General features: G+C 42.7%; 2 protein-coding genes across 2 annotated transcripts; one reads left to right on the top strand and one right to left on the bottom strand.

The window, feature by feature from the left end:
- Positions 1-17: 17 nt before the first annotated feature.
- On the bottom strand, positions 18-13678 carry etfdh (electron transfer flavoprotein dehydrogenase). Its single transcript, XM_048262570.1, has 13 exons — positions 13457-13678; positions 12286-12441; positions 11793-12022; positions 11292-11373; positions 10035-10153; positions 9841-9918; positions 9211-9357; positions 8846-8986; positions 4484-4627; positions 3901-4069; positions 2430-2612; positions 1352-1573; positions 18-772 (listed from the first exon to the last, which is right to left on the bottom strand). The coding sequence occupies exons 1-13, from the start codon at positions 13485-13487 to the stop codon at positions 609-611; spliced, it is 1866 nt and encodes a 621-aa protein (XP_048118527.1). The 5' UTR covers positions 13488-13678; the 3' UTR covers positions 18-608.
- LOC125306931 lies at positions 11984-25447 on the top strand. The gene is made up of 9 exons (XM_048262572.1): positions 11984-12047; positions 15366-15482; positions 15699-15747; positions 15976-16121; positions 16248-16383; positions 16515-16763; positions 16928-17233; positions 22175-22252; positions 24637-25447. Exons 3-8 carry the CDS (start codon positions 15702-15704, stop codon positions 22180-22182), a joined length of 891 nt encoding a protein of 296 aa, XP_048118529.1. The 5' UTR covers positions 11984-12047; positions 15366-15482; positions 15699-15701; the 3' UTR covers positions 22183-22252; positions 24637-25447.
- Positions 25448-27017: the final 1570 nt, after the last annotated feature.

Genomic DNA, 27017 nt, shown 5'->3' with positions numbered 1-27017 from the left:
TCAGGCCACTCAACATGTTTGGTAGAAAATTTTATTTATTTTCTACCATAAACTGACAATCTTTGTCTATGTACAGAACAGAGTTCATCTGTCACAGAGCTGCAGTAATGCTAACAGGCTAACACTAGCAGCGGAATTTGACCCTTTTCCAACCCAATCTCAACAGTAGACTGGAGATTACAGTTCACCTGTGTCTGTTAAAAAAACAACCAACAAACAAAATACTTTCTTTGGGCCAGTCAGTCTCTGCAAAATCATACAAATACAACGTGTATAAATCTTTCCTATTCTTGAAGCTGTGTGTTTCCACATAATTTAATGAAAGTTATCACCTCCACATCAAAGCCACGTAAACTGGCTCAATGCCCACAGACACGTCGGAACCCCTCGCTTCAAGTACATCTCTAGGCACATAGGGAAAAAGTTCAAAAAGCCTCATCAGGACTCCTAAAACCATAAGCCTTGACTGTCACTCTGTAAGCATACAGAGGGTGTGTATTCTGTGCATATATGTGTATTAAGGCCCCCTCAGATAATAAAAACTAGACTCTTCGTATTCCTGCATAGAAGAAAAAAAAAAACATGGAACAGAGACGAGAGAAGGCCAATCACATGCCGTTATAGGCCGGTCCGCCACCACCCTCTGGTACCACCCAGTTGATGTTTTGGCTGGGGTCCTTGATGTCGCAGGTCTTGCAGTGGACGCAGTTCTGGGCATTGATCTGGAGCCTCATGCCCTCGCCCGTCTCCAAGGGAACGTACTCGTACACACCTGTGTGTGGACAGTTAACTCACTATTTAACACACACACACACACACACACACACACACACACAGGAACCCCAACCCTAGGAAAGAGGCTTAGAGGAAGGAAGGAAAGAAAGGAACATGTAAAATGCCCTTCATTTCCCTTCATCCAAACTCATTACCACTTTAACAACAACACAGTATTCAGCGCAATCATATGAACATCACGTTTGGGACCTTAGCAACTCTTACAATGCCTTTGAAACATACCTGTGGTCAAAACAGCACACTGGGTCATTTTAATGTACTTGTCAGAGAGCTGAACCTTTATATTAGTATTTACACAGTAAAAAGCATCATACCTATTAATCTCACAAACTGAATAATGCAAATAATCTGAAGGTTTCTTAAATTAGATGTCTGGGTGGAAATTACAATTTTAATACGCTGTAAACCAAAAATAAATAATAGGTTTTGAGTTTGCTTGAGTTAAGTGTTGCTAACCAACCATCCATCCAGACTGCCTGTGCGCGTGTATGTGTTTGCATGCGTGCGTGCACATGTATGTGTGTGTGTGTGTGTGTGTGTGTGTGTGTGTGTGTACCTGCTGGGCAGAACCTCTGCTCTGGTCCGTCGTAGATGGCGAGGTTTTGGGCCACAGGCACGCTGTCGTTCATGAGTGTGAGGTGAGGTGGCTGATCTCCCTCGTGATTGGTCCCGCTCAGCGCCACTGACGACAGCAGGTCAAAGCTGATCTTCCCATCCGGTTTGGGGTACTCAATGGGGGTGCACTGGTGAGCTGGCTTCAACTGCGCACTGTCGAGACCTGTGTGAGTGTGTGTGTGAGAGAGAGAAGAGAAAGAGTGTATAATGAATAAAGCACACATAGCTGGGAGTTTCATTTACAGTAAAGCACCCTTTACTAGTGGAGCCCTACACTCTCCGTGGTGAGTCTTAGATGTAATTTGTGAGGTCAGAAGGTGTTGTGAGATGTAATTTGTGAGGTCAGGTGTTGTGAAAGTGCCCAAACCCAAAGCCTAACTGCATGCGCTCAGTCTCCGGAATATTAACCTGCTAGGTCTGACACGTCATTTAATAAACAGGGTCCCCACAGATCAGCATTTAGATTTAGGCGGGGATCACAATGGCCAGTGGCAAGCTGAGGTTTCCTATTGTTCTCTACGGTTAGGCAGTGGACCGGTGGCAGCGCAACCAAAACGCTAGCGTTGTACTTGTTTCAACTTTCAAAGCACAACGCAAGAGTATTCAATTGTCAGTTTAGGCAAACTGTTTGTGTTACTTAGAAACGAGATAGAACCTATTATGGTCTGAGCGTTGTGTTACACTTACCGCTGCCGCTTCTTTATTTCCAGTGTGATCCCCGCCTTAGTCTTAGCCTTGAAAATACTTATTCGTTTATAGTCATTGAATTCTTCATAGTTTTAGTCTAATTTAGTCAACAAAAAATAATTACATTTTAACAACTTTTTGTCATTATTTTTAGTCAAATATGATCTTCAAACCTAAAATTAGTTTTTGGTTCGGGACTGCAATTTGCACAAATTCGGTGAAGTGGCCCATTTATAAGTATAAAAAGCAAATGTGAGTAAATGTGTACCAGTGTGTATCAGTGAGTGACGACTTCTCATTTCACCTGCAGGTTGCTTCAGCCCAGGTCTCACCTGCATGTTTAAGCGTCCAGGGCTCCTTCCCGCGGAAGACCCAGTAGAAGACTCCGGTGTACACTATCCCTCCATAGAGGCCAAAGTAGTTGTGGAAGGAGGGACGGATGTTCCTGACAGCCTGGAGCTCCTTCCAGACCCACGAGTTCTTCAGGCTTTCTGCATATTCAGGTACATGAACACCTATGAGGGGAAAAGGCAGATTTCAGAATAGAATCCAACATAAATTTTTTTTTTTTCATTCATTTCCTACCTGCAATGAATGATGATAAAAGCAGGATGTTTTTCAGCATGAAGTTTCTTTTTTTTCGACTTGTGTATAATAGTGGGTGGGGAGGGAGATAAGAACCTTCTACTGATGAGGGCGGCTGATGCCAACTCAAACACACAGCAGTTTAAAGGTCAACTACCAGACTGTGCCACAGCCCACAGACGAGAGTCCTCTTTGAGGACGAGTTGAGACGAGGTAACCTTCGTCCAGCTTCCAACCAGCTCCACAATGAAACTGCTGTAGTGTGTGACGGCTTGCTGAGGACACACATTTATAGCCTGTGTGTGTGATTAATTTGTCAGGCATCTATCGCAGCCTGCTTCTCATGCTTCATCCTGATCCACTCGTCAACATCAAGATGGTAGACATGCCGTGTACAGACACACACACGTACGTACACACACACACACGTACGTACACACACACACACACACACACACACACACACAGGTGGAGAAGGCCATGGGCAGCAAAAGAGCTGGAGAAGACCCAGGTGCTTTCTCTGCACTGGCGTGATGCTCATCTCTGCGCTGGTGTGATACTCATTCTGTCCGCTGTGTCCACTATGATTCAGTTCTATTTTTGTCAGGGGCGCTCAGTAAAATCCACTGCTTATTGAATGCTCAGTAAAACCCACTGCGTATTGAATGCTCAGTAAAATCCACTGCGTATTGAATGCTCAGTAAAATCCACTGCTTATTGAATGCTCAATCTCTCTGTTGTTCGCCACTCAACCTTCCTGCCATTCTGTGATGTTTGACCTTGTCGGACTGGTATTGGTAGTCCCAACTGGGCCTCTCTGGTTCTCAGTGCTGTTTGGTGTCAATGCTCATGCCAGGGACAGGGGGCGTTTTTGCTCATGCCAGGGACAGGGGGAGTTTTTGGTCTGAGGAATGTGCAACCATTTGGAAGTGTGGCGTGACTGTGAGAAAACAGATTTGAGGACCTCACACATAATATGTCAGAGTCACATATGTCACATTATATGGAATCTGATGAAGGTTTTGATTTCCCTCCAGTTTTTGTACAATAGAAATACAAAACATTTTGTCTGTCTATGGTTAAAGATGTTTTTCTAAAACACTCAAAAGAATCCAAATGACACTAGTATGTATATAGATCATATACAGATCACCTGTCAGAGTCAGACAGCTGTGTGTGAGTGTGAGTGTGTGTGTGTGTGTGGTGGAGTCTTCTCACCTGCAGTTTTGGATTCCAGGCTCTCGTCTGTGATCTTGGCAAAGATGGTCTCTGCTGCCAGCATGCCGCTCTTCATGGCAGTGTGTGTGCCTTTGATCTTGGGAACGTTCATGAAGCCAGGGCTGCAGCCAATCAGGAGCCCTCCAGGGAACGTCAGCTTAGGCAGGGACTGAAGGACGAGAGAGAAGAGCGAGAGAGAGAGAGAGAGAGAGAGGAGAGAGAAGTGAGGATAGGTAGGATGAATGAGAATTGGAGGGAGAGAGATAAAGACATCTACAGTTGCCAGTCCAAACAGAGACATTTAGTATGATTTCACTTGATATACGAATGCCACATAAACAATACGGTTCAAGGAGATATTACACTATTTACCTACAGGGTCATAAAATGGAAGCCTTCGTGACGATGCTAATTAGCAGGCTTAAAATGCAAAATCTTGTTTGGTAAACAAAATATCTGAAATCAGCTCTTCAAAATCATGGGGGAAAGCAAGTTTACAGACTTTTCGTCGAATTTGACCTCAGAACTTTTTCTAGAAAACATTCTGTTCCATAGAATAGATCAAAGCACCCCATACACACACCTGCATGCCTCCCTCGTTGAGGGCCCTGGCTCCGTAGGCGATGCGAGTTCCCCCCTCCAGTGTTGGAGCTACAGATGGATGGTGCTTCCACCGCTGAAACTCTCGGAAAGGGCTCAGGTAGGGGTTTGTGTAGTCCAGTCCTACCTACACACACACGCATGCACGCACACACACACACACAGAAAAAAAGTGAATGTCTTTCTATAAGTAAATAATTTATCTGAGATCATTTGTGTATGTGATGGAGAAAACCTGAAATTTTCTCAAAAGTTAATGTCACCCCAACCTAATCAATCTTCCTTAGCACTGATGTCCCTCTTTGAAATGGCAAAAGGAAGGGTCTTTTGTGGGTATGAGAGTGTGCATAACCATAGATTAATACATCACCTGTGTGTGTCTGTGTGTGTGTGTGTGTGTGTGTGTGTGTGTGTGTGTGTGTGTGTGTGTGTGTGTGTGTGTGTGTGCGTGCAGGGTGCTGGTAGCGTAGTAAACTAGATGTACCGCATAGCGGTACAAAATATGACCGCCGCTCAGTCCTGTACATCCATTCCGCGAAAATAAATCACACTTCAATTTGTCTCCATATTTTACTCCATCCCCACTCTTGAAACTTTTGTGTATGCTTGTTTGGCATGCCTGAGTGTGTGTGTCGGCTGCACAGAAAGTAGCCTACTGGTGCTGAAAAGGTGAATAGATTGTAGAATAGCCAAAGAAGATGTAGCATTGTTATAAAACCTTTAAAATCTCTAAACAATCACAAGTAGGGCAGTTCATCACAGTTCATCCATTGCAACTGGATTGATGAAAGGTCACTTACACCTGTAGGCTACATTGTATTTGGGAAAAGCAAAAGGTATCAGCATAATGTTATTTATTTTTCATGTATTTATAAACAAAAACATCTCTGTCAGTTCCATGCAAGTTTTCAACAGCTATCAAAAACAAAGGTCATTTTGGATGGATGGATTTTTTTGAATGTTTCTTCTTCTACATAAGATTTTAGTCATCTTTAGTTCATGTAATACTTTATTGTCAATGCACAAATTAAGTAACAGTAGTCTGAAACGTTATTGTTAATGCACAAATTAAGTAACAGTAGTCTGAAACGAAATGCTGTTTTACATCTAACCAGTGGTGCAAATAACTGACATGTCCAAATGGGCCTTGATGAAATGCGTCCGCTAGACTGTTCATACACATTTTAACGGGCCAAAGTTGAAGAGCTTTTGTCCGTTATTGTTAAATTGCAAATATAGGCTGATTCATGTTCCCTTGCATTGTGTAACTGAGGTCCATGGCTAGTCTGGCTTTCATCAGACCAAGCTCAATCTTTTAAGAAATCAAAAATAAATAGCGGGCAGATCAGGCTGGGTTCACCCAGCCTAGTCCATAGGCACCGATATTGTTTAATTTTCAGATTGAGATATACAGCTCTGGCTATTCTAAATGCAAAAATGCATTAGGGAGTTATGACAAAACTGTAACTAACAAACTAGATCCTAATAGAAAGCTGTTAGCTTCCTAAGCTACAGGTAGGATTATAAGGTAGGCCTATTTACAACATAAATTGTCAATAGGCTATGCTGGCTTAACACAAATAAAATCTCCTTTGGAAACCAATGGCTTACGACTTACAGTATCAAGCAGACTTAAACTGCCATATCGTGGCTTAAAAGTTGTAATAACATTCACGCAGCTCCATGAGTCAAGGAAAGCGCGAATGAAGTAGCCACTTCTAAATGGGACCCACTACACAGTAGCTTAAGGTGTGTTGCTAAAAGCAGCCATAATGAAATGAAGGTGTCATTGTTTGGATACTTCACACACCGTGCTTTTAATTTCACAGACTACAACTACCAAGCCGAAATCAAAGCACATCCATTCCCCTCTCACACCCTGCACGCACTTAAAACAAAATAAACAGGCGTCTCAGTCTCCCAGCATGTATAGGCAAAACTGTATCAGACCGATTGTAACGTTGGTAAATCTTCCATTGCACAGAATGATTTTGTAGCACGTGCAATAAATGACAGTCGAAAGATACAAACAGTGCTGCTATCAATTTGCTTGGTATAACCGCATTTATAGTTTTCTGCAAATGCAATCAATCAAATGGGCCTCCATCACTCAACCAACGCTAACGGGTAACATTACCTAGGTCCTTATTGATATTACAAGATTAACGTTACCTGCAGTAAAACCAAGCATGTCCGATAAACATCCTCAGATTTATTTTGGCTTCAAGAAGAAATGGGAATTACACTTCATGTGAACATCGTCCTGTCCTTATTAGATGTTAAGCTGCGGTAAATTACAGTCCTTGTATGAAGCGTCCATTGTTTTTCCAACCCACTTTTAACTTCCAACAAAATTACGTCTCACTGCAACGATCGCCATCTAGTGGACAAGCGACTACTTATCGCCAATACTGAAAATGCAGCCATGATGATGATGATGAATATTTATTTTGGCTTTCTTTTGATCCTACTGAATTTGTAATTATGTATCGGCCCGTTCTAATACCGATAGTATGTTGGTGCCTGTGTGTGTGCATGTTTATATGTGTGCACCGCCATTTACAGGCCAATGAGTGTACAGTCACTAAATGTACACATAACCTAATTTCTTTAGACCCCCATGGATGAAATTCTCACGAAACTTGGCATACCCCAGATCCCCAGAGAATGCCAGGTCAATCCTACACATAAAATTTGGTGCAGTTCTGAACATCTTAACTGAATATAGAGGCGATTAAAGCAGAATAATATTGCATTTTCATTTTTTTACGGGGTGCAAATCACAAATGAGTGATTATGAGCCAGGTTGATGTGGGCCCTTGAGACCAACATACCATAAAGAGAACTGTGTCTGCCCTACCCTCCTTTGGGGGTCCAGTCCAGCAGGGGGGCTACAGATCAAAGCGAAAATGACGGTTCCATGCTATCCATGTGGGGGTACATGCCCACCAAGTTTTGTGTACCCGGTCTTTCAGTGTCCCGGAATCCTTGTTGGTGTCGTCACTAAATGTACACATAAGTTATTTTATTGTAGGGCCCCCATTGACCCCGAAAGTACACAAAACTTGGCATGCATTCGGAGGGTGTCATAATGATCCTACACTTTTAATTTCGTGCAGTTTTGACCTTGTCAGCCAGAGATATTGTGATGAAAACACCTAATTTTTTGCTTTTTAATTTTTTAACTAGGTGGCTATACATGAAATAAGTGGTAATGGGATGGGTTGACATGCCCCTTAAGACCAACATACAAAAAAAAGGTGGACCTCCTAGGCCCTACGGTTCTCGAGATATTCACAGAAAACTGTGTCCGGCCACCTACAGGCCAGTTGGTGTATAGTAACATAAATTAATTTATTGTGTGGCCCCATGAGCGAATTCCACAAAACTTGGCGTGCATACAGAGGGTGTCATAATGATCCTACACTTCCACATTTCGTGCAGTTTTGACTATGTTAGGTCACAAATACCTTCAATTACACCACCTCATTTTTTCTTTTTTGTGTTTAACTAGGTGGCGCTATACATGAAATGAGTGGTTATGGAATGGGTTGACATGGCCCCTTGAGATCAACATACAAAAAAAAATGGTCCTCCTAAACCCTCACGGTTTTCGAGATATTCACAGAAAACTGTGTCTGCCCCTACCCTCCTTTCGGGGTCCAATTCAACAGGGGGCTACAGATCAAAACGAAAAAACGATGGTTCCATGCTATCCATGTGGGGTTACATGTCCACCAAGTTTCGTGTACCCCGGTCTTTCAGTGTCCCGGGAATCATTGGACGGAAATTTGGGCATCTGCGAAAAAGAAAAAAAAAAAAAAAAAAAAATCTGACTAAACCTATATTAAGCTGCTTGGCGGCGGTCATAATAAGGAGCTGGTCTAGCATGCAGGTGTGTGTGTGTGTAGGGTGCTGGTAGAGTAGTGATTAAGGAGCTGGACTGGCATGCAGTAGCCTGAAAAGCTGTGGGTTCAACAGCCTCCACCATTGTGCTCTTGAGCAAGGCACTTAACCCCCGAGTTGCTCTGGGGAGAATGGCCGTGTAATATAACTGACATATGAAAGTGCTAAATCGCTAAACGTTAATGTACACCAGGATGTCTGCATGTCCTCATATGAACATAAGTTGTCTGCCACACTCTGACTAGGGTGCTACAAGACCTACAAGGGTATCCCTTTGTATAAAAGTAAGGTTCCCTGGATGCTCACCACAGAGCCTGGTAGGACTGAGGACTCTTTGAGGTGGTAGAGCAAGGAGCCTCTGTATTAATAAGTGTGTGTGTGTGTGTGTGTGTGTGTGTGTGTGTGTGTGTGTGTGTGTGTGTGTGTGTGAGATGCTCACCACAAACCCAAGTGCGACCAGCGGCTCTCCCTCGTTGAGGTGGTACAGGAAGGAGCCCCCGTACGTGTTCCTGTTTAGCGGCCAGCCGACGGTGTGCTCCACACGCCCAGGACGCCATTTTTTCTCATCTATCGTCCACACCTGCAGCAGACCACACAACAACCTCTCAGATACAATTATGTTGTAATGGGAATTAAATCATGTGACATTTCAGTTTGGGCTTCAAGGGAGGGGTGACAACACACCTCTATAAAGGAAATGGGTGCTCTGGAGACAAGCATGTAATGCATACCATGGCTCATTTATTTCACTATTATCTGTTTCCATGAGTGCCTGAGGGGGTTAAAGGAGAAAGTGGTGGGCACCTCTTTGAGTCCAATGGCGTAGGTCTGTGGCTCGCAGTTTTCCCGCAGGTTGAAGTGTTTATACAGCTGCTTGGCGAGGTGTCCATGGCAACCCTCGCCGAAGATAGTGACCTTGGCATGCAGCTCCATGCCTCTCTCAAATATATCCTGAAGATCAGAGAAAACCGAGGGAAACAAGACGACAAGATGTAACTTTCAGACAGAAAAAAGCAAGAGCTGTCAATGTAGGTTTTACATCTGAGATTGATGGAGGCAATTCAATCCGATTCTCTAGTTTCCGTACCCCTCTCAAGCAGGCACTTTCTGGGTGTTTGTGCCACATGGACCTGCATTACTCTATCAGACAACTCTATCAGACATTGGCATGTTATGATCCTGCATTACCCTATCAGACATTGGCATGTTATGATCCTGCATTACTCTATCAGACATTGGCATGTTATGGACCTGCATTACATTACTCTATCAGACATTGGCATGTTATGGGAGAGATCAGTCACACCTCTCATCACAGAGCAGCCAGGGAGCAAAACAATTGAATTTGTTTTAACTTTAAAAAAAAAAAAAAAACATTTGCACACGCGCGCACACACACACTAACTATATGAATCAGTCCTCTTGTATACGCACCTTTGGTGAACCGTCTTTCGCAATGCCCACATCATTTGTTGCTATTCCCTTCACACTTCCATCCTCATGAAACAAAACCTGCCATTAAAAATAGAACAAACAAAAACATGAATGCACCAACCAAACAAGACCATAATATAGCAAAAGACAGCGATATGCGATATGAGTGAACGTTCATGCCAGTGTCCTCTGACCTCAGAAGCGGCGTATCCTGGATACAGCTCCACCCCCAGCTCCTCTGCCTGTTCCCCCAGCCATCGCACAAAGTGCCCCAGACGCACAATGTAGTTGCCATGGTTATTCATGGGCAGGCCTGGGGACAGAAATAACCACTGTGAAAACTGAGATCTGTAAAGCGCTTTAAAGGAGAATTCCGGTGTGATATTGACCTAAAGTGTATTGAAACATGATACCGAGTGTGAACGTATGTCTCATAGCCCATCTCGGCTTGTCCCCTGCACTCCAAAATCTGGCGCTAGTTAGCCGATGCTACCAACAGCTTTTTCAATAGTGGTGCTTCGGCACCGGGCTAGCCATGCAAATAAATCACTGTTTTACACCCATTTACGAGGCTCAATGCATCTCCACACTTCATCGGTAGACTTCCGAGGGCCAAAAATAATTCAGTGGAAATGCATGGATTCCAGTTGCTGCTACTGGAAGAAACTGGAATCCATGCATTTCCACTGAATTATTTTTGGAATCTGATCCCTTATCATACCAGTTCATTCTTACTCGTTGCTTTCGACTTATATCGTGACTAAATTCAAGATGGCTGCAAACGCTAAACTTCGTGAAGATACTGTCTGTATAAATCGTCTTGTAAGTAAACTACCAGTGCTTTTTCAAAGTTCTCAATGTCTCGTTTTAAATGTCAGGGCCCTCGGAAGTCTACCAATGAAGTGTGGAGATACATTGAGCCTCGTAAATGGGTGTAAAACAGATATTTATTTGGATGGCTAGCCCGATGCCGAAGCACCACTATTGAAAAAGCTGTTGGTAGCATCGGCTAACTAGCGCCAGATTTTGGAGTGCAGGGGACAAGCCGAGATGGGCTATGAGACATACGTTCACACTCGGTATCATGTTTCAATACACTTTAGGTCAATATCACACCGGAATTCTCCTTTAAGTGCTCAGAGGAGTAGAAAAGTGCTATATAAATGCAGTTCATTTAATTTATTTGATAGAAGGAACAGGTTGTAAGTTCCAAGTAAAATCCAGTTCCCAGTAAAATCCTGTTAGTGCTGCAGTTGTGCACTGCAATGCTGTATGTTATTTCTGAAATGGGGAATCTTACTAATCTCAGTAAGCCAATCTCATTAACAAAGATTGTGTGTGTGTGTGAGCGTGTGTGAGAGTGAGTTTGAGTGTGAGTGTGTGTGTGAGCGTGTGTGTGTGTGTGTGCAAGCTCAGTGTTAAGGCAGTGTAGCATGCTCTAGTAGGCATACCTGGCAGAATGGGAACAGGTATTCTGTATTTCTCTGTTAAAATGGCAAACTTGTCTTCAGTCACTGGGGTGTTCAGAGGGGCCTAAAACACACACAGGTGCACACACCCCATAAGTATGAATATACTGCTACATTTCAACATTTTACTGAGGGAAAGGAGAACATGAACCAAATGGCAGATATGCGAATGAATATTGATGATACTAATGGTGATCAAACATCTACCGCATTCACTAGTAGACAGACGAAGGCAATGTAGATCATAACTTGCTAAAGCTGATTGTTTGTGCTGCTAGTTTAATCCCATACTGCAGCAGGAGTGTGCGTCTTCACTGAGAGGACTGAATAATATCTCGTCACCCTCTAATCAAAATACTGTTTGTTCAGAGTATCGCGGAGTGTGCCCTCACCGATGGGCATACAGATGCCTGAGTATGTTAAGTGTGCACTAGATGGATGTTGGATGTTTAAGTCTAAATTGGCTTGTGTGTGTGTTTTTACCCCTCGCTCCTTCCAGTCAGGCAAGAGCTCGGTGAGCGCGCTGGGTTCTAAACACGCTCCTGAGAGTGTGTGTGCCCCGATTTGTGAGGCCTTCTCCACCAGACACACACGCAGCTCCTTCTCCTGCTCATTGGCCAACTGCTTCAGTCTGATGGCGGCTGACAACCCCGCCGGGCCACCTCCCACGATCACCACGTCTGCCTCGTCTGCAAAGCGTTCCATGTCCACGCCTGCAAAGAGTCAGCCCAAGTTGGTGTAAGTTTTACAATACAACTCAGTAGCAATGATGACTCATGTCCCATAATCATGGCTGATAAAATGAAGGAGATTACACGTGTGTGGATTTGAGGAGTGCCTTTGAGAGAGGTTGAGAGAGAGTGAGAGGTTACATATTGATAGGAGGGGTCATGTATCAATGGCATGTGTGCCTGGTCTTTACATGTGGGCAGTCACATAAGGAGAGTGGGTTTTAGCCGGTATAGACAGCACCTACCTTCCCATCGCGGGTCCTTCTCCCGCGGGTAAACTGTGTAGTGTGAGGTGATTTTGGGAGTAGACAGGTCCGAGCTGCACCATCGCGCTGTGTACACTTGCGATAACACATGTTCACGACTCTGAAGGGTTTTCAAAGCCCGGACACACCGTCGGGCTGAAACAAAACAAGCGGATTCCAGATTAGACTGGCAGTAGGAAGAAGGGCGATTTGGGCTATCACACACACAACTCAAATTCTTACGTTATTAAACATGCACTGTAGATTCTGTTGACAGTATGATTTAATGTTAATGACCTAAGGCATAACGTTAAGTTCAACAAGTACCCTGGAACAACTTTTGATAACCTGGGCTAGCAATTGCTATTGGGTAACGTTATGTTCAACAGCATGAAGCAAGCGACAAAATAACGTTACGCGTTAATGTTAACTTGAGCAATTATTTTGACAGTGACTTCAACAATTCATTAACGTTTCACATGGAAACACTGCCTGCTTAAAAGACCTTAGGGTTTTGTTAACTTGACCTACTGAAGCTCCTTGTACATGATCTAGAAGGACATAACTTACTGTTACACTAACCCTTCACAGACACTGCCGAATATTATGAATGGACTGCAGAAGGCTAGCTGCTAACTTACGTTAGCCAGAGCTCGAGGTTACTGAATCGGTCAACTCGTGTTTTTAGTCCAGACAGTTTGTCATAAAAGTACATCTGCAACACTCTGCTGCTACCTTGAGGTTACTAATCTAAATGTTTTATTTCCTAGATTCTGTAACTTAGCCTGAAAGGTCGTTGGCAGCATTTCAGTAATGATGACTGTTTGACAATTCGAACACATTGTTGCAATACCTGCTAATTTCGAATGAATGACTTATATTTCCCAGTGAACTTTACCCTACTTTCGCAGCTAGCTGGTGGGCTAAGCTAAGTGAATGTTATGGTAAAATCCGCAGCATGCTAACTAAAGGTTAGCTACCCTTTAAAAGAAACTTCCATGTACTTCAGTGGCGGAACACATAGCGTGAATTAACAGATAATTGTTCATACACGTCAACGGACTGACATTTTGTTAATGTTTACCTCAGAAGTCGAACGCAAACACCTCACTTATGACTAACTTTAGCTTGCTAACCAGCGAGATGTTAAATCGCTAAAGGCTGTCATTACCTTGAAGTGAATACCGGCTGGCTGGAAACATCGAGTGAATAGTCCTCTAGCTAACAGATAACTATCCTCTCTTTTAGTCTTATGATATGTACACAGTTCAGTGCCCAGTCTGCAGACTGTTTGGAAGGTGCTCAGAACAACAAATTTCCCCCGTGGAACCCTTACAAAATTCGTCTCATAACCATATCAGTTGAAAGGGTAAAGCGCTTGCGTTGCAAACTGCGCAGGGGTGTGTTATGGTTTTGTAACATGAGTGGACGTAACCAGACATGCGCAAAACTGTAAATCTGTATAACATAAAATAGACTATAATCCATTCTGCTGGATATCCTGATTTGTTACTGATTTGGACTTCAGTTCGAGTTACTAAACAACTAGCCAAATAAGCAAACAACAACAACAGCCATTTGATTTATCACCATGAATAGCCTAATATATTTTTGAATCCTTCAACGCTTACCATGCCTTTGGAAACCACCATGTTAACCTATGTTAACATAAGCCTATATACAGTATTTGTCTGGGGTGTCTGGTGGACCTTAAGCAGCAGTCTGACATGCTGATGGTTGTAGGTTACTTTGTGGATGTGCACAATTGGTTCAGAAACTGTTTGAAGTGGTACAGTAGGCTACTCTCAACATTTTTTATCTCTGTCAATTGTATTTCAGCTCTCTTTGAGGCCCCCAGGGGCCAAATGTGCTCCGGCAGACATCCATATCTGCATATGAGAGGTCATCCCCTGGATGCCCCTGTGCTCAAATGTTGGCATTCTTTTCGTTTGATCAAAAGGCTCTGGGCTGCCGGACTATTGACAAATGATGCCGGATGGAGTGACGTAGTCGCCAGCGTAGGCTACCCGTGATACAAGACAGACAACAAACAAATTAAGACATAAGACATACAGCGGGGAAAATAAGTATTGAACACGTCAACATTTTTTTCAGTAAGTATAGGTGGTCTGGTCTGGTCTGGTCTGGTCAGAGAGCAAAATGTAACTCTTTGGATGTCATGCTACACACCATATTTGGAGGAGAAATGGCATCACTGTTAAACTACCATACCAGTGAAGTTTGGAGGTGGAGGCATCACGATGTGGGGCTGTTTTTCATCTCATGGTACTGTCAGACTTCATACAGTTGAAGGAATGATGAATGGAGCCATTTTTTATGGGAGAATCTTGCCATCCACCAGGACAATGAGGATGAGACATGGCTAGACCTTCCAGCATTTTACTCATAACTCTACTTATGGACATTAATGTTTGGATTTTATATGTGTGGATTACCTAAGTTAATACTAATGTCTGGTGAAAATTTCATGCAAATAGCCTCACTGGAAGTATACTTACTGAACATTTTTTTGACGTGTTCAATACTTATTTTCCCCGCTGTATACAAGACAGACAACAAACAAATTAACAAATAATAACAAGTAAAAAATAAAATAATAGGCTAATAATAAAAAAATCAAGACATAGATAAACAAATAGGCTTAGCAACACATGTTAAATGAAATAAAACAATTAGTTGTAGACTATTCTTATTCATCCTTCTCATCAGGCCTACATTCCCACCATTCCAAGTATTGTAGTAAGAGCTTAAGTTTTCATCTTGGTGATGTGGAACTTCACCCACCTCAGGGATTTTTGGAATCTGACCCATCTGACCCTAGGCTCGTGGATCTGCTCGAGGTTTCTTCCTATATGTATCTCCAATTCTAGTGAGTTTTTCATCGCCCGTTACCCATGGGCCTTCTTTTCTTTTCTGTTCTTGTCTTTTCTTTTTTCTGATTGTCTAACACTCTGTAAAGAGCCATGAGATATGTGTAATGTTTTGGCGCTCTATAAGTACAAAGTAATAAGTACATTGAAATTTAAATCTCACTAAATGAAATGCATATCTCTTTTCAGCCTGTAGGGTTTATCGTTACGTCATACGCGTACCCCATCAAATTGGCTGTTATTGATGGAACCTCCCCCGAAGTAAACAAAGTTAGAAAAGTCTTTAGGACTTCAAAACAATTGCAGGTAAGGTCATGATTGCATAATGTTTGTGGTAAAAGTAATCGAGAGTGCTTACATGTAGCCTAACCTTGATATGATAATAACGTGGAAAACAAAATTAGCCTACGTTATGACTTTGTCCTCTGAAGACATGGAGGGGAGACTTTGTTGCGCATACTGTACAATCGTGGTTGCGTAAGTTAAACGCATTATTTTCAATTATCTTTTTGGTGTATTTAGGTAATGTTCTGGTTGCTTCTGCTGATCATCGGAGCTCTTCCCACTTCGGGTGAGTAGAAGGCTAGCAGCCTAGCTACTCTGTGGTGTTGAGCAGGATTTTTTGATGTCACGCAATGAGATAAGATACTGTGATGGAAATAAGCTATTCCATCCCAGTATCTGGCGTGACATCAACATAGTCTTTTGAACCAGTTTTACACAGATCCCCATCCTTTTGCAAAGGAGATCTTTGTTTAAGTTGTGTATTTATCTCGTTTTCTCATTCTCTCATTCACAGATGGGTTGAAGGTGTTTGAATTCTGCTGTGGGAAGAAGTTGTACATTCCAGCCCCCGTCATGTCCCGTGTGCCTCTCCTCGCCTGCATATATTTCACTCCTATCAGCCCTGGGGCTAAAGCGCTGATGGTGATGAATAGGACTCTGGTGTGATAATGCTGTTTATATTGGGAGATGACTGTTTATATCTATCTTTCATTTGAAGCATTCAAGCTAACTTAACATTGTGTGTGTGCGTGTGTGTGTGCGCGTGTTTCTGGAAACCTTTTCCAGTCTCTGGACCCACACTATCAGTACAAGGATGAAACAGTCTTCATTTCAGAATTGGCAGACAGAGACCAAGGGACTTTTTCATGGTCATGTCAAGATTCCACACAATTAACTGACTTTCTTAAACTTGTGATGAAAGGTGAAAATACCTTCCTACTTTAATATTGTGTTTTCACAAGAGAAGATTAAACATGGTTGAACACAGTAGAATCCCAAGACTGATGTTTCTCTGTTGTGTGTTGTCTCCTCTGTGTCCCTCGGCTCTCTCAGACTGCTCTGAGCATGTGAATGTGTACTACGGAGACAAGCTTGAGATCTTCCCGCCGAGACGAGCCGCTATGCTGGAGTTCTCTCCCTCTCGGAGGCCTTCTGGCCAACGAGTGGTGTGGAGAAGAGGCCGAACCGGGCAGGTCAACAACTGGTGGTCTGTAAACACCACCACCCCGGACCATGAGGGCAACTATACAGCATGCACTCACAGTGGGGTGGAGCTGCGGAAGACTCGGGTCTCTGTGATTGGTACACAAGCAGGGGGAATAAAAAATAATCCGGAAAAAAGAGGATATCATAAGAATAAAAAGAGGGCGATATTACTGTAACACAATTATAATTAAGTATTATATGTACTGTGTTTGTGTTTTTATCTTTTCTATTGTTTCATGAACCTCTTCATCTTCCATCAGCAAGGACTCTCCAGGCCATTGTAGAAGAAGAGGAGTCTTTTGTGTTTCCCTTGCCCATCCCTGCGTCCACAGCTCTCATCAGCTTCAGAGACCCGTCAGGCATGGAGCACGTGCTTTACCAGAATGGCAGAGAGCGCCTGGACACATTCGACTTGTTTAAGGGTCGGTTCTCACTGCAGAACCAGCCCTTGGGTTCTAGAGTCCAGATCCATGACCTCAGACCAGGCGATGCAGGAACCTACGAGGTCCGAGACTTAAATGGCTTTCTGGTTATTAGTGCGGTGTTGGAGAGTACAGCGATTACAGGTAAGGCCCAGTCGATAGCACCTGAACCATTCCCAATACTGCTACTTCTCCCACAGCTCTGTCCCATGTCAACCTATTCCAGCCAGTGAGGAGAAGACCTCTCCTCGCTTCCCAGATGTAGAAGATTACGAACATGGGATAGATTTAGCAGATGCCACGTACATCTCTGCACTATTGACAGCCACACATTCACAGTCTTCTCTTTTTTTTCCTAATTCAAATGAATACTTGATTTTAAACAAAAATAAAACAAATGACAACATAATAAGCAAGTCTCCTAATATTGTACTCTGTACAGAGATTTAACAATCTCATCAATCATCAAATCTATTCATTGTCCCCGTAGCAATTTGGGGTACAATGCCTTGGTCAAGGGCACAATGGTGGAAACTGGGAACTGAACCCACAACTTGTCAGACTACCGTATTTTCCGGAGTGTAAGTCACACTTTTTTTCATAGTTTGGCTGGTCCTGCGACTTATAGTCAGGTGCGACTTATATATCAAAATATATATAATTTAACATGTTTTTAAATGTTAGTATGAATTGACATGAACCCTATATGAAACATTACCGTCTACAGCCGCAAGAGAGCACTTTAGGCTTGTGGAATGAGATCGGGAGCTTGGTGAACTTGCAAAAGGTCAGAAATTTTTTCGTACTTAAGCCCAAAAGTTAAAGGGGGTACGGGGGTGTCACCACCGGGAAAATGTATTAAATATTGTTGTGTAAATGCACAAGTTCTGCGCAGTCAGAGATTATGGCTTGCACTATGCCTAAAACACACATGCATACTGTAAATCCTCAAATCATGGCCAGGATTCTATTTATAGTCGGGCCTCAGATTTAGACAATTAAAGGCCAGCCCCCAAATAGCCTAGGCTACAAGCCGGGCTAATAATTGCCTACATTGTTTCGATTTAACTAAATGAAATAAAAGAGCTCTTTTATATTGTTTGTTGGTTTAATACAGTTGCTAATGAAAAGTCGTTGTTCTACACTGGGGTCTCCAACACGTCGCTCTCAAGCTACCAGTCGCTTGCCGCCCCCTTCTGAGCTTGCCAGAGGCTGAAGCAGTACTAGCCTACATTTAAACACAATTGTTACCACGAGGCATTCCAGCCTAAGAATTTAATAAAAAAGTAAATCATGCATAATTAAAAAAATAACTTAATTTAGGCTACCATAGACCTACGCAATAAGGTTTCCATTACAGCACAGCGCACGTTCAATGAATGAATGAAAGCGGATGCCTTGTCTCGCAATAAACAGCGGATGGAAATCCAGACACTCTTAAAACTACATGAAACTTAATAGTGAACCATCAAATACCCCCCAGAATTCAGCGCCCATCAGTCCCAACATTTAGCAATATAATCAAACAGTCCAAAAGTGAATTACATCCCAAACCAAACCGAACATCTTCTGTTTTTGATAACCAACCGGTATGCCGCTCCAAACGAAATGCATGTCTCACAATAAAATGCACATAAGAAATAAAGGCCTGCCTCGAATACAAGCCTGCCCCAAATAAAAGCCTGTGCTTTGCACAGCCTAAGTAGGCCTAAATAAAAGACCCCAGCCATAATTTGAGGATGTAGGCAATGATAGTCTGTCTCCTAAACATTCTTCACCCGTTATCCAGATTTGCATGAAAACATTTGAAAAGAAAGCTTAGCCATAGGTTATTTGAAAATGATGACTTTCTCTTCAGTATTGTCCTAACAGTTAAAATGAGGCAGATATGAAGAGGCATTGCAACAATGTTTACAGAGATACACTGTAAGGTTGGCTGCGAAGATTAGCCTATGCAGACTGTTATGATTGACTGACACACACGCACACACATTATCGAAATCATACGCCGGACGCTTTAGGCCAGTGTTTCTCAGCCTTTTTTCCTTGAAAGCACCCTTGCCTGTGTCTAAGACAAGCCAGGGCCCCCTACCCGAACTCCTACCAGCATATATATATTCTGTGTGCTAGTTGAATAACTTGCCTTTCCAGATTAAATGTCCATACTGGTTAAGAAAGGCATATGTAAACAGTCTCTAAAGTAAGGGTAACTTCCTTATAGTGTCGTCGAAAGGTTGCACGTTCTTTTAAACACACATCTTTTTTTCTCTCTCGCTCTTTAGCCTGCTTGTGTACCAATCACAGAGTTAGCCTCCCGAGAATTTGCTCTGCTGCTGACGTGTGCCTCAACATCGCCCAAAATGCTTGATTGCATTGCATTCTCAACATTTCTAACTTTTTATGTACCACATCAGCATTTTTGTTCAGTGAATCAATTTGTAAATTGCTTTACAACTACCGTCGGGCCCTCATTATAGCCCGGCTCACCTCAGCTTGCAGCCATTTACTCCGCATTTTCTTTTAAAGGGGAACTTGGCAACTATTTCAACTTAATAATATTAATCATATAGATGGTTAAATGACCTGTTCCGGTGAAAATGGTGACTTTCCCCGCTCCCCTTAGCGTCCCCAGGCGGAAAACCAACCTTGCAACATTGGGACTACCGTCCCGGTAAGAGAAGTGAGAAACAAGAAACTCATTTTAAATCGTGTTTCTTACCTTGTAACATCCACATTGTTCTTCCGAACTTATGCTAACCGTTTCGCTAGCTTGTAAACAAATCCATGTGCTTTACCGTTACCTTTTTCCACAGTTTAAAATAGCATAATGCACAACTTCTCCAGCAGAGAGGGAAATATAGCCAATCCTAGCCTCCTGAGTATTTGGTCTGCTGCCGGCTTGTGCCTTGACATAGTCCAAAATGCTTGTCTGCATCGCATTCTCCGCATTTCTAGCTACATTTTCATGTACCACACAGGGCTCCAGACTAACTTTTTGCACTGGTTGCACTGGTGCGCCTATTTTTGTTTTCTTAGGTGCACCAGCACAAAAGTTAGGTGCACCCAAATGTTCAACCACATCGCATTTAACACCGCAGCAGGTTCACTTTTTTTCCTTAATTACTGTCCTATATAGGTTGTCCTATGACTGTGATTTACAATTCTACAAGAAAAGTAATTTAATGAAGTGTTGGTGCTTTAAGTGCTTCACTGAGCTGAAATTTAAACTTAATACATCTCAAGATGAATTAAATAAAAATAACAGTGAGTAAATTAACAGTGCATGTCTTTTAAGGGCTTCAAACTGCACATCTCATGGCTCAATGTCTTACATACTATCCTTGATAGTCCATGATCTTTAGGCCTTGGCTAAACCAGCTCGCCATGCTAGCATCTTCCATAGAAATGTATTTGAGCACAATTTAAAGAGATGTTCCTCCTGGGGGATTTTTATGTGATTGATTGCAATAATCATTTGACAGCCCCACAATGCAATTAACTTTTTTTAATTTTAGTATTTTTAAATTTTCAATAAGAACATCACTATGGTTAATGCAGTAACGAAATGGTAGGCCTATTATTATAGGCTATTGCAATGACTTGCCATGCTCGGTCTAAATGAGTCCATTCAATTCACCGTACACAATGACCACAGTTATACATGCAGGGAATATTCGCACTTTAAATGTAGCAGCGATATTAGGTTTGCGCCAAATACTGGATTAAATTGATTGATGCCATCAGAATGAGTTTACACAACTCGCGCGCAATAAACAAATATTGCTGTTAAAAAACCGGGTTACTCCCTGCATGTAACTGCGGTCAATGACACACTCCTTTTCGGCGATATCTGTATCTGTCGTTCGGGAAGGCCTTGTATGCATTGTTCGCAATTTTAAGACGTCTTTTCATCTGCAATGAGTCCTATAGGCCTACATTTGGCGCAAGTGGCATTCCTGAACGTCGGGTTTACGTTCAAACTATTTTTCTGGTGAATAATTATTTCGGACTGAACTTGGTGAAGGGAAGTTTCACTAGGCTTATCGTAGGCAACGATAAACTTGATCATCATCTCGGGCTCGTCTGATCGGTTTGCTGCTGCCAGCCGCCGAAAGGCAGTGGGGACAGGGGACATTTATCTCGGCCTATGTGACCACACTGTAATGCAACTACATCCACTCTGTTTATCTGACGGGTCTCTGACCTCTCTCTCTCTCTGCAGCACACGCATTTTCAAATTTACACACAGGCACTGGGCCACGGCCAATCAGAGGGGAGGTCCCGCCCTTCACTATCTGTGATTTGTTTAAACCACGATATTGGCCAAATATGTGTCTGTTATTGAACCAAAGGTAGAGTTTCAATGCGGACACTTTTTCCTCTCTTGAATAGCTGGTCACACCGGTGCGACCTCCGATTTTTTTTAGTCGCACTTTTGAAAAATTAGGTCGCATATGCTTTAGGTCGCAAGATTCGCATATTGTTCAGTGAATCTTTTGTAAATTGCTTTACAATTACTGTAGGGCCCTTCTTGGCTGCCTTTGTTATCGCCCAGCTTGCCGCCATTCACTCCTTCATCTTCATTAAGATTCCCTGTAGAATTCTCAATCTTTTTGGCCTCTATGTGTCCACATAGTCTGCCTGTTCTTGGTCTTGGATTTTGTGAAATAAATTTCTAAATAAATGTGACTTACAGTCTGGTGCGACTTATATATGTTTTTTGACTGATGTGACTTATACTCCGGAGCGATTCCAGTTCCAGTGACTTATAAAAGAGATAAAGCTGATACACATATAGAAGCAGACTTGTGCACTGATGCAGGTGCTCAACACCTTGTCTTCCTTATGTATATGACCATGATGGATGCTCACGCCACGGATGCACACGCCAATGATGTGTTAGGGCGTCCCATGGGAATATCATAGGATCATTCTGAGAGGGCATTGACTGAGTCACTGTTAGGCTAAATTACTGAGTTGCAACAAAATAATGTACTAATATTTGGGATAGTTATAGAAAATAACAGTGATGTCTTTTGAATGATTAAACAGTGGTTATCTTGTCTGAACTCTGCATTGTCATAGGCATCTGATGCTGGGAACTGGTATTGTCCACCCGTGCCAAGGAGTGCGCTAATCGATGACTTCGAACACATACCTACAGTAAGCTGATTTTTGGTTTCTGGATAGGGTAGCATGGCCAAAATGCTTGGTGGACAAGGCACGATAACAATCTTTTCATTTCAGTGTGATCTTTCAGCAAGTCCAGGCTTTTCATATGTGTGATGATGTCTGATTTAATGCAAAATGCACACACACACACACACACACACACACACACACACACACACACACACACACACATACACACACACGTCTGTAATAACTGTCTGTCATTGGCTGCATGCAAGGCCAGATTAAGTGCCAGACCAGTGGGACAGGTAAATGGACTGCCAGGGGGCCTCCAAGTCCTATAGGCCGAGCACAGTGCAATGCACAAGATGTTCAAAGGAAGTTGAACATCAGGGCCTTGAGTGTGCACAGCACAAGTTAACCAAAAGGCCTCTGGTGCTTCCAGCACAAGCTAACCATAGGGCCCCCAGGTCCCTTTAGTGCTAACCATAGCATAGGGCCCGCAGATCCCTTTAGTGCTAGCCATAGGGCCCGCAGATCCCTTTAGTGCTAACCATAGCATAGGGCCCCTAGATCCCTTTAGTGCTAGCCATAGGGCCCGCAGATCTCTTTAGTGCTAACCATAGCATAGGGTCCCTAGATCCCTTTAGTGCTAGCCATAGGGCCCGCAGATCCCTTTAGTGCTAACCATAGCACAGGGCCCCCAGGTACCTTTAGTGCTAACCATAGCATAGGGCCCCTAGATCCCTTTAGTGCTAACCATAGCATAGGGCCCCTAGATCACTTTAGTGCTAGCCATAGGGCCCGCAGATCCCTTTAGTGCTAACCATAGCATAGGGCCCCCAGGTCCCTTTAGTGCTAACCATAGCATAGGGCCCCTAGATCCCTTTAGTGCTAACCATAGCATAGGGCCCCCAGATCCCTTTAGTGTTCTGCCGTTCACCACTCGGGCCCCCCTGACCCCTCTGTCCTTACAATGTTAAGACCCCAAACCTCTCAGTGTTAAAATGCAAGCTGGCCAGCACTGCCCCTAGTGGCTGAGTGGTGGAGCACGTTGGATGGACTGTTTACATACAGGCGCTGGAGTGGAGATCTGAATGCGACAGTGGACGATTGCCACCTCTCAGTTCTCTGTTCGAGCAAGAAAACCTTGTCCTAGTCTCCCAAAAAAAACTCATGAACATATTTTGCAAAAGTGTGTGTTCGTTTGCCCTTTTCATCCCTCTCCTATGCTCAAAGTCCATCATGAAAAAAAAAAAAAACTCTTTGATTGACCAAAAAGAGGAATCGATGAATTATCAGTGTGTAAAAAAAATGAAATAGCAGAATGTTGTACTGAAGTGAACCTGTGATAATATAATTTGTTTGTTGTCTGGGGCGTCCTTGGGACTTGGGATAGACTTTAAAAGTACACAGAACTGCATTCAGCCTGAGACCTTGCTATTCTTTACTGATCATATCACTGCTGCTTTTCCCTATTCACAGATTAAGTCTCTCAGACACAGAGGGGATGGTGTTTATTTGGATTAAGTTGTGTAATTGAGGTCTTACCCTGCCTTTCATCACAGCTTTGGTGTAAATACAAGCACCGTATCAATCTGGGCACCAAATTATTCTTGCACAAATCTGTGTATGGTCAAAGCTGCTGTCATTACCCCTGAGGAAAAACAGTCTGATTGACAGACACTTTTATCCCAAATAGGGAGGCATAATATTGAATTTCTGAAGATATTAATATGGCAATATTTTCAAACTCATTTTGGCCGATTTCCAATGTTGATACCGATACAGACTTTTTTTGTCTTATTATTGCCTTTAAGGGTCTCTCCTAGAATTAGCCAGGTACTCTTATTGTGATGGCCTAGAATTAACCTATACTCCTATTGTGATGGCCTAGAATTAACCTAGTACTCCTATTGTGATGGCCTAGTGTTCTTATTGTGATGGCCTAGAATTAACCTAGTACTCTTATTGTGATGGCCTAGTACTCTTATTGTTATGGCCTAGTATTCTTATTTTGATGGCCTAGTGCTCTTATTGTGATGGCCTAGTTGTTGCAGAGACAGGCATAAAACATTTCCTTCCATACGCTAAATGTATACCTTCAGAAATCTAGACATTCATTTGTCATTCAACTTGGTGTAAATATAAATATATAACATTTCTAAAATAAAAATGGGTTTCATCTTCTTTGAACATATTTGTATTATGCTTCCTCTTAAACTCGAATAGGTTTTACAGATTACAGTTTTGCCAATTATTGGCAGAAACTTGCATCTGCTGATGCCAATGTTGATATCATGCTTCCTTCATCCAAATGATGTGAACAACAGTCACTGTACCAGATTCAGGTGATGAACTGGAGAGCTGCCAAAATAGGAAAACAAACCTGACCTTTGAACTCTTTCCCACAGGCTCCTGATACACAAGTGCAGGCCACTTCACAGTGCCCTTTCACCTCCAACCTTTCACCCCAGTCGGATGCGGGACCTTGCTTCCAGTCCAAGAGGAGGCTGGGAGACTCGCTCGATTTCCTGTCCACAAATCCCTTGAGCACGGACACGCTCCTTGCCACCACCTACACCTCCGAAAAGCTCAATTTCCTCTAGAATAAGGCCAGCGACTCCAGATGATACAGGCTGCACTGCCACCAACACTCGGCCAGAGAATGACCAGGACCACGGCTGAGTACATCCTGCATGGCCAGGACCATGGCTCAGTACACCCTGCATCTGCCTTTGCTGTGTATCAGCCACAGGGACCAAATGTAGTTTTGCATTTGCAGCAAAGATACATTTATATACCATACACACATGTTCACAATCCCAAAAGATGAATTGTTGCTTGTTCAGTTAACTTTTTGTCATTTATTAGGCCGACAACAGATGTATGTACTGTATTTTAAGGGGCGTTTGATAAGATTTCTTGTGTTCCACACACAGTGGAGGAGACAGATAAGGACACAACTTCAGGTGGTTTGTGCAGTATGTACTGTAGGCTATTTGACAGATATTTCTCATTTTATGAACTGTGTTAAGTTTACACTAATACACACATTAGGGCGACTGTTGAAAGAAGACACAGCCTTAAAAGCTTGTGTAAACCTATGTAATAACTTTTGTGTTGATATCACTCCAGAGGCAGTGCTTTTCCACAAAGAACGTTATTTCACACTAATCACACTTTGAGGTTGTCTTATTAAAGGAGAAATCCGGCGATTTTTCACATAAATCTCCATTTCTTGAGGTCACCGAGTACTGTAGGTATACAGGAAAAAAAACCCAGTTTCAGTTGCTACAGCCAACAGCTATAGCAGCCAGGCAATGATTACTTACTTACTTACGGTGCAAACAGGGGAAAAAAGTACAATATGTGGTATTACATAAAATGTGGTAGTTGACTACTTCTAATGTTAATAATTACACGTTGACCCCAGAGCATCCCAGAGCTGCTTTAGGGGTTGCTGTAAGTAGTGGATCCCACCACGAGTGCAGAAGGGCTTCTGTTTGATTTCACTGCATGCCAGTCCTTGGTAGATGGTGGCACAAACTGTAATACACCAACCTTACTATAAGTTTGCACTAGTTTGTATTGTGTGGATACAGAGGACTAGCATATGTTTTGCTCTGATTACGTCCACAGCAAATTAAGTGAAAAAGTAAGTTCAGGTTAAATAAGGTTAGTATTCAACAGTTTATCAGGAATGATAGTGGTCTTTACTATTGACTAGTGGGGGAAATGTAGACTATGTTTGTTATGATATGACATGTCATATAATAAATGGAATATATTTTACAATGTTATCTTTGTTCATCACTTCATTACAATGAAAAGTTGATATCACAATAGATAGATGATGATGATCAAACAGTAATGCACACAAATTAATTGACGTGTTCTAATGTAATTTTCATGACCTGTCAGATACAATCATTTGTTCCAGGCAGTTCATCTCATTGAACCATCCAGTACTACAAAGTGATTGCAATAGGTCTAGTATTTCCATCAAGTAGGTTGGCTTCCTGATGAGAAATCACTTTTTTAATGATATCTTGTCATTGATGTTAAAGCTCAATTCTTCAATTAGCCTGTTTCTATTTTGACTGGCTCATACTTATCCTATCCTATTTGATTTCTCTCCAACTGAATGTAGCTCAACTGCCCTGCCCTCACGTTGCTTTTGCAGGCCACAGAAGAGTGGAGATATTTCCCCATGTGTACGCGGCCCCTCGGCTCCTCATGAATGTCTCCTATTGTGCAGTGGTCAGGCTGCTGCCCTTTGGAGGCAGGAGTGGAGAGGAGTAAACTAGAGAGAGCCAGGTGACCGATTTAACATGGCATGTCAGATCTTTTACTTTTTTAGGAATCCTTTTGGGTTCCATTCTCTTTTGTATTGCTCTTTGTTTTTTCTTGCTTTTCTTTAACTTGTGACATATTTGGCACAAAAATGTGAGTGAAACAAGCTTAAAATGTGAGTGATACAAGCTTAAAATAAGGACCTGCAAAAGGACACGTTCTCTGAGACTGTTTTCATGTGACGTTTTGAGTAGTGTCATTACGATCGACAGGCATCCTAAATCTCCTCTGCAAAAATACCTCTACAAACGGAGAATAAGGAGTGTCTGACAGGGCTTCAAACGGTATTTGTTGACAGGTTCAGCGAATGCCCGAGCTGACCCCAAACACACGGAGAAGAGCCGCCTCCCCTGGAACTGGTGCCGCTCACAATTCAAACCATCAAAACTGTGTCAGGTAAACAGCATGATTGACAGCATGCTTCTGAAACCTTTCTCTA

Source organism: Alosa alosa, chromosome 14 (genome assembly GCF_017589495.1).
Source record: "Alosa alosa isolate M-15738 ecotype Scorff River chromosome 14, AALO_Geno_1.1, whole genome shotgun sequence".
Taxonomy (NCBI): domain Eukaryota; kingdom Metazoa; phylum Chordata; class Actinopteri; order Clupeiformes; family Clupeidae; genus Alosa; species Alosa alosa.
This window is presented reverse-complemented; position numbering and strand designations above follow the sequence as displayed.

Excerpts from the sequence above, each read along its gene's own strand:
- LOC125306931 (XM_048262572.1), top strand. The coding sequence starts at position 15,702 with ATGTTCTGGTTGCTTCTGCTGATCATCGGAGCTCTTCCCACTTCGG. Across the intron at positions 15,748-15,975 it reads CGGAGCTCTTCCCACTTCGG|ATGGGTTGAAGGTGTTTGAA; the intron begins GTGAGTAGAAGG and ends TCTCATTCACAG. Across the intron at positions 16,384-16,514 it reads TCTTAAACTTGTGATGAAAG|ACTGCTCTGAGCATGTGAAT; the intron begins GTGAAAATACCT and ends CGGCTCTCTCAG.
- etfdh (XM_048262570.1), bottom strand. The coding sequence starts at position 13,487 with ATGTTTCCAGCCAGCCGGTATTCACTTCAAG. Across the intron at positions 9,919-10,034 it reads CAGGATACGCCGCTTCTGAG|GTTTTGTTTCATGAGGATGG; the intron begins GTCAGAGGACAC and ends TTTTAATGGCAG. Across the intron at positions 1,574-2,429 it reads CTGGACGCTTAAACATGCAG|GTCTCGACAGTGCGCAGTTG; the intron begins GTGAGACCTGGG and ends ACACTCACACAG.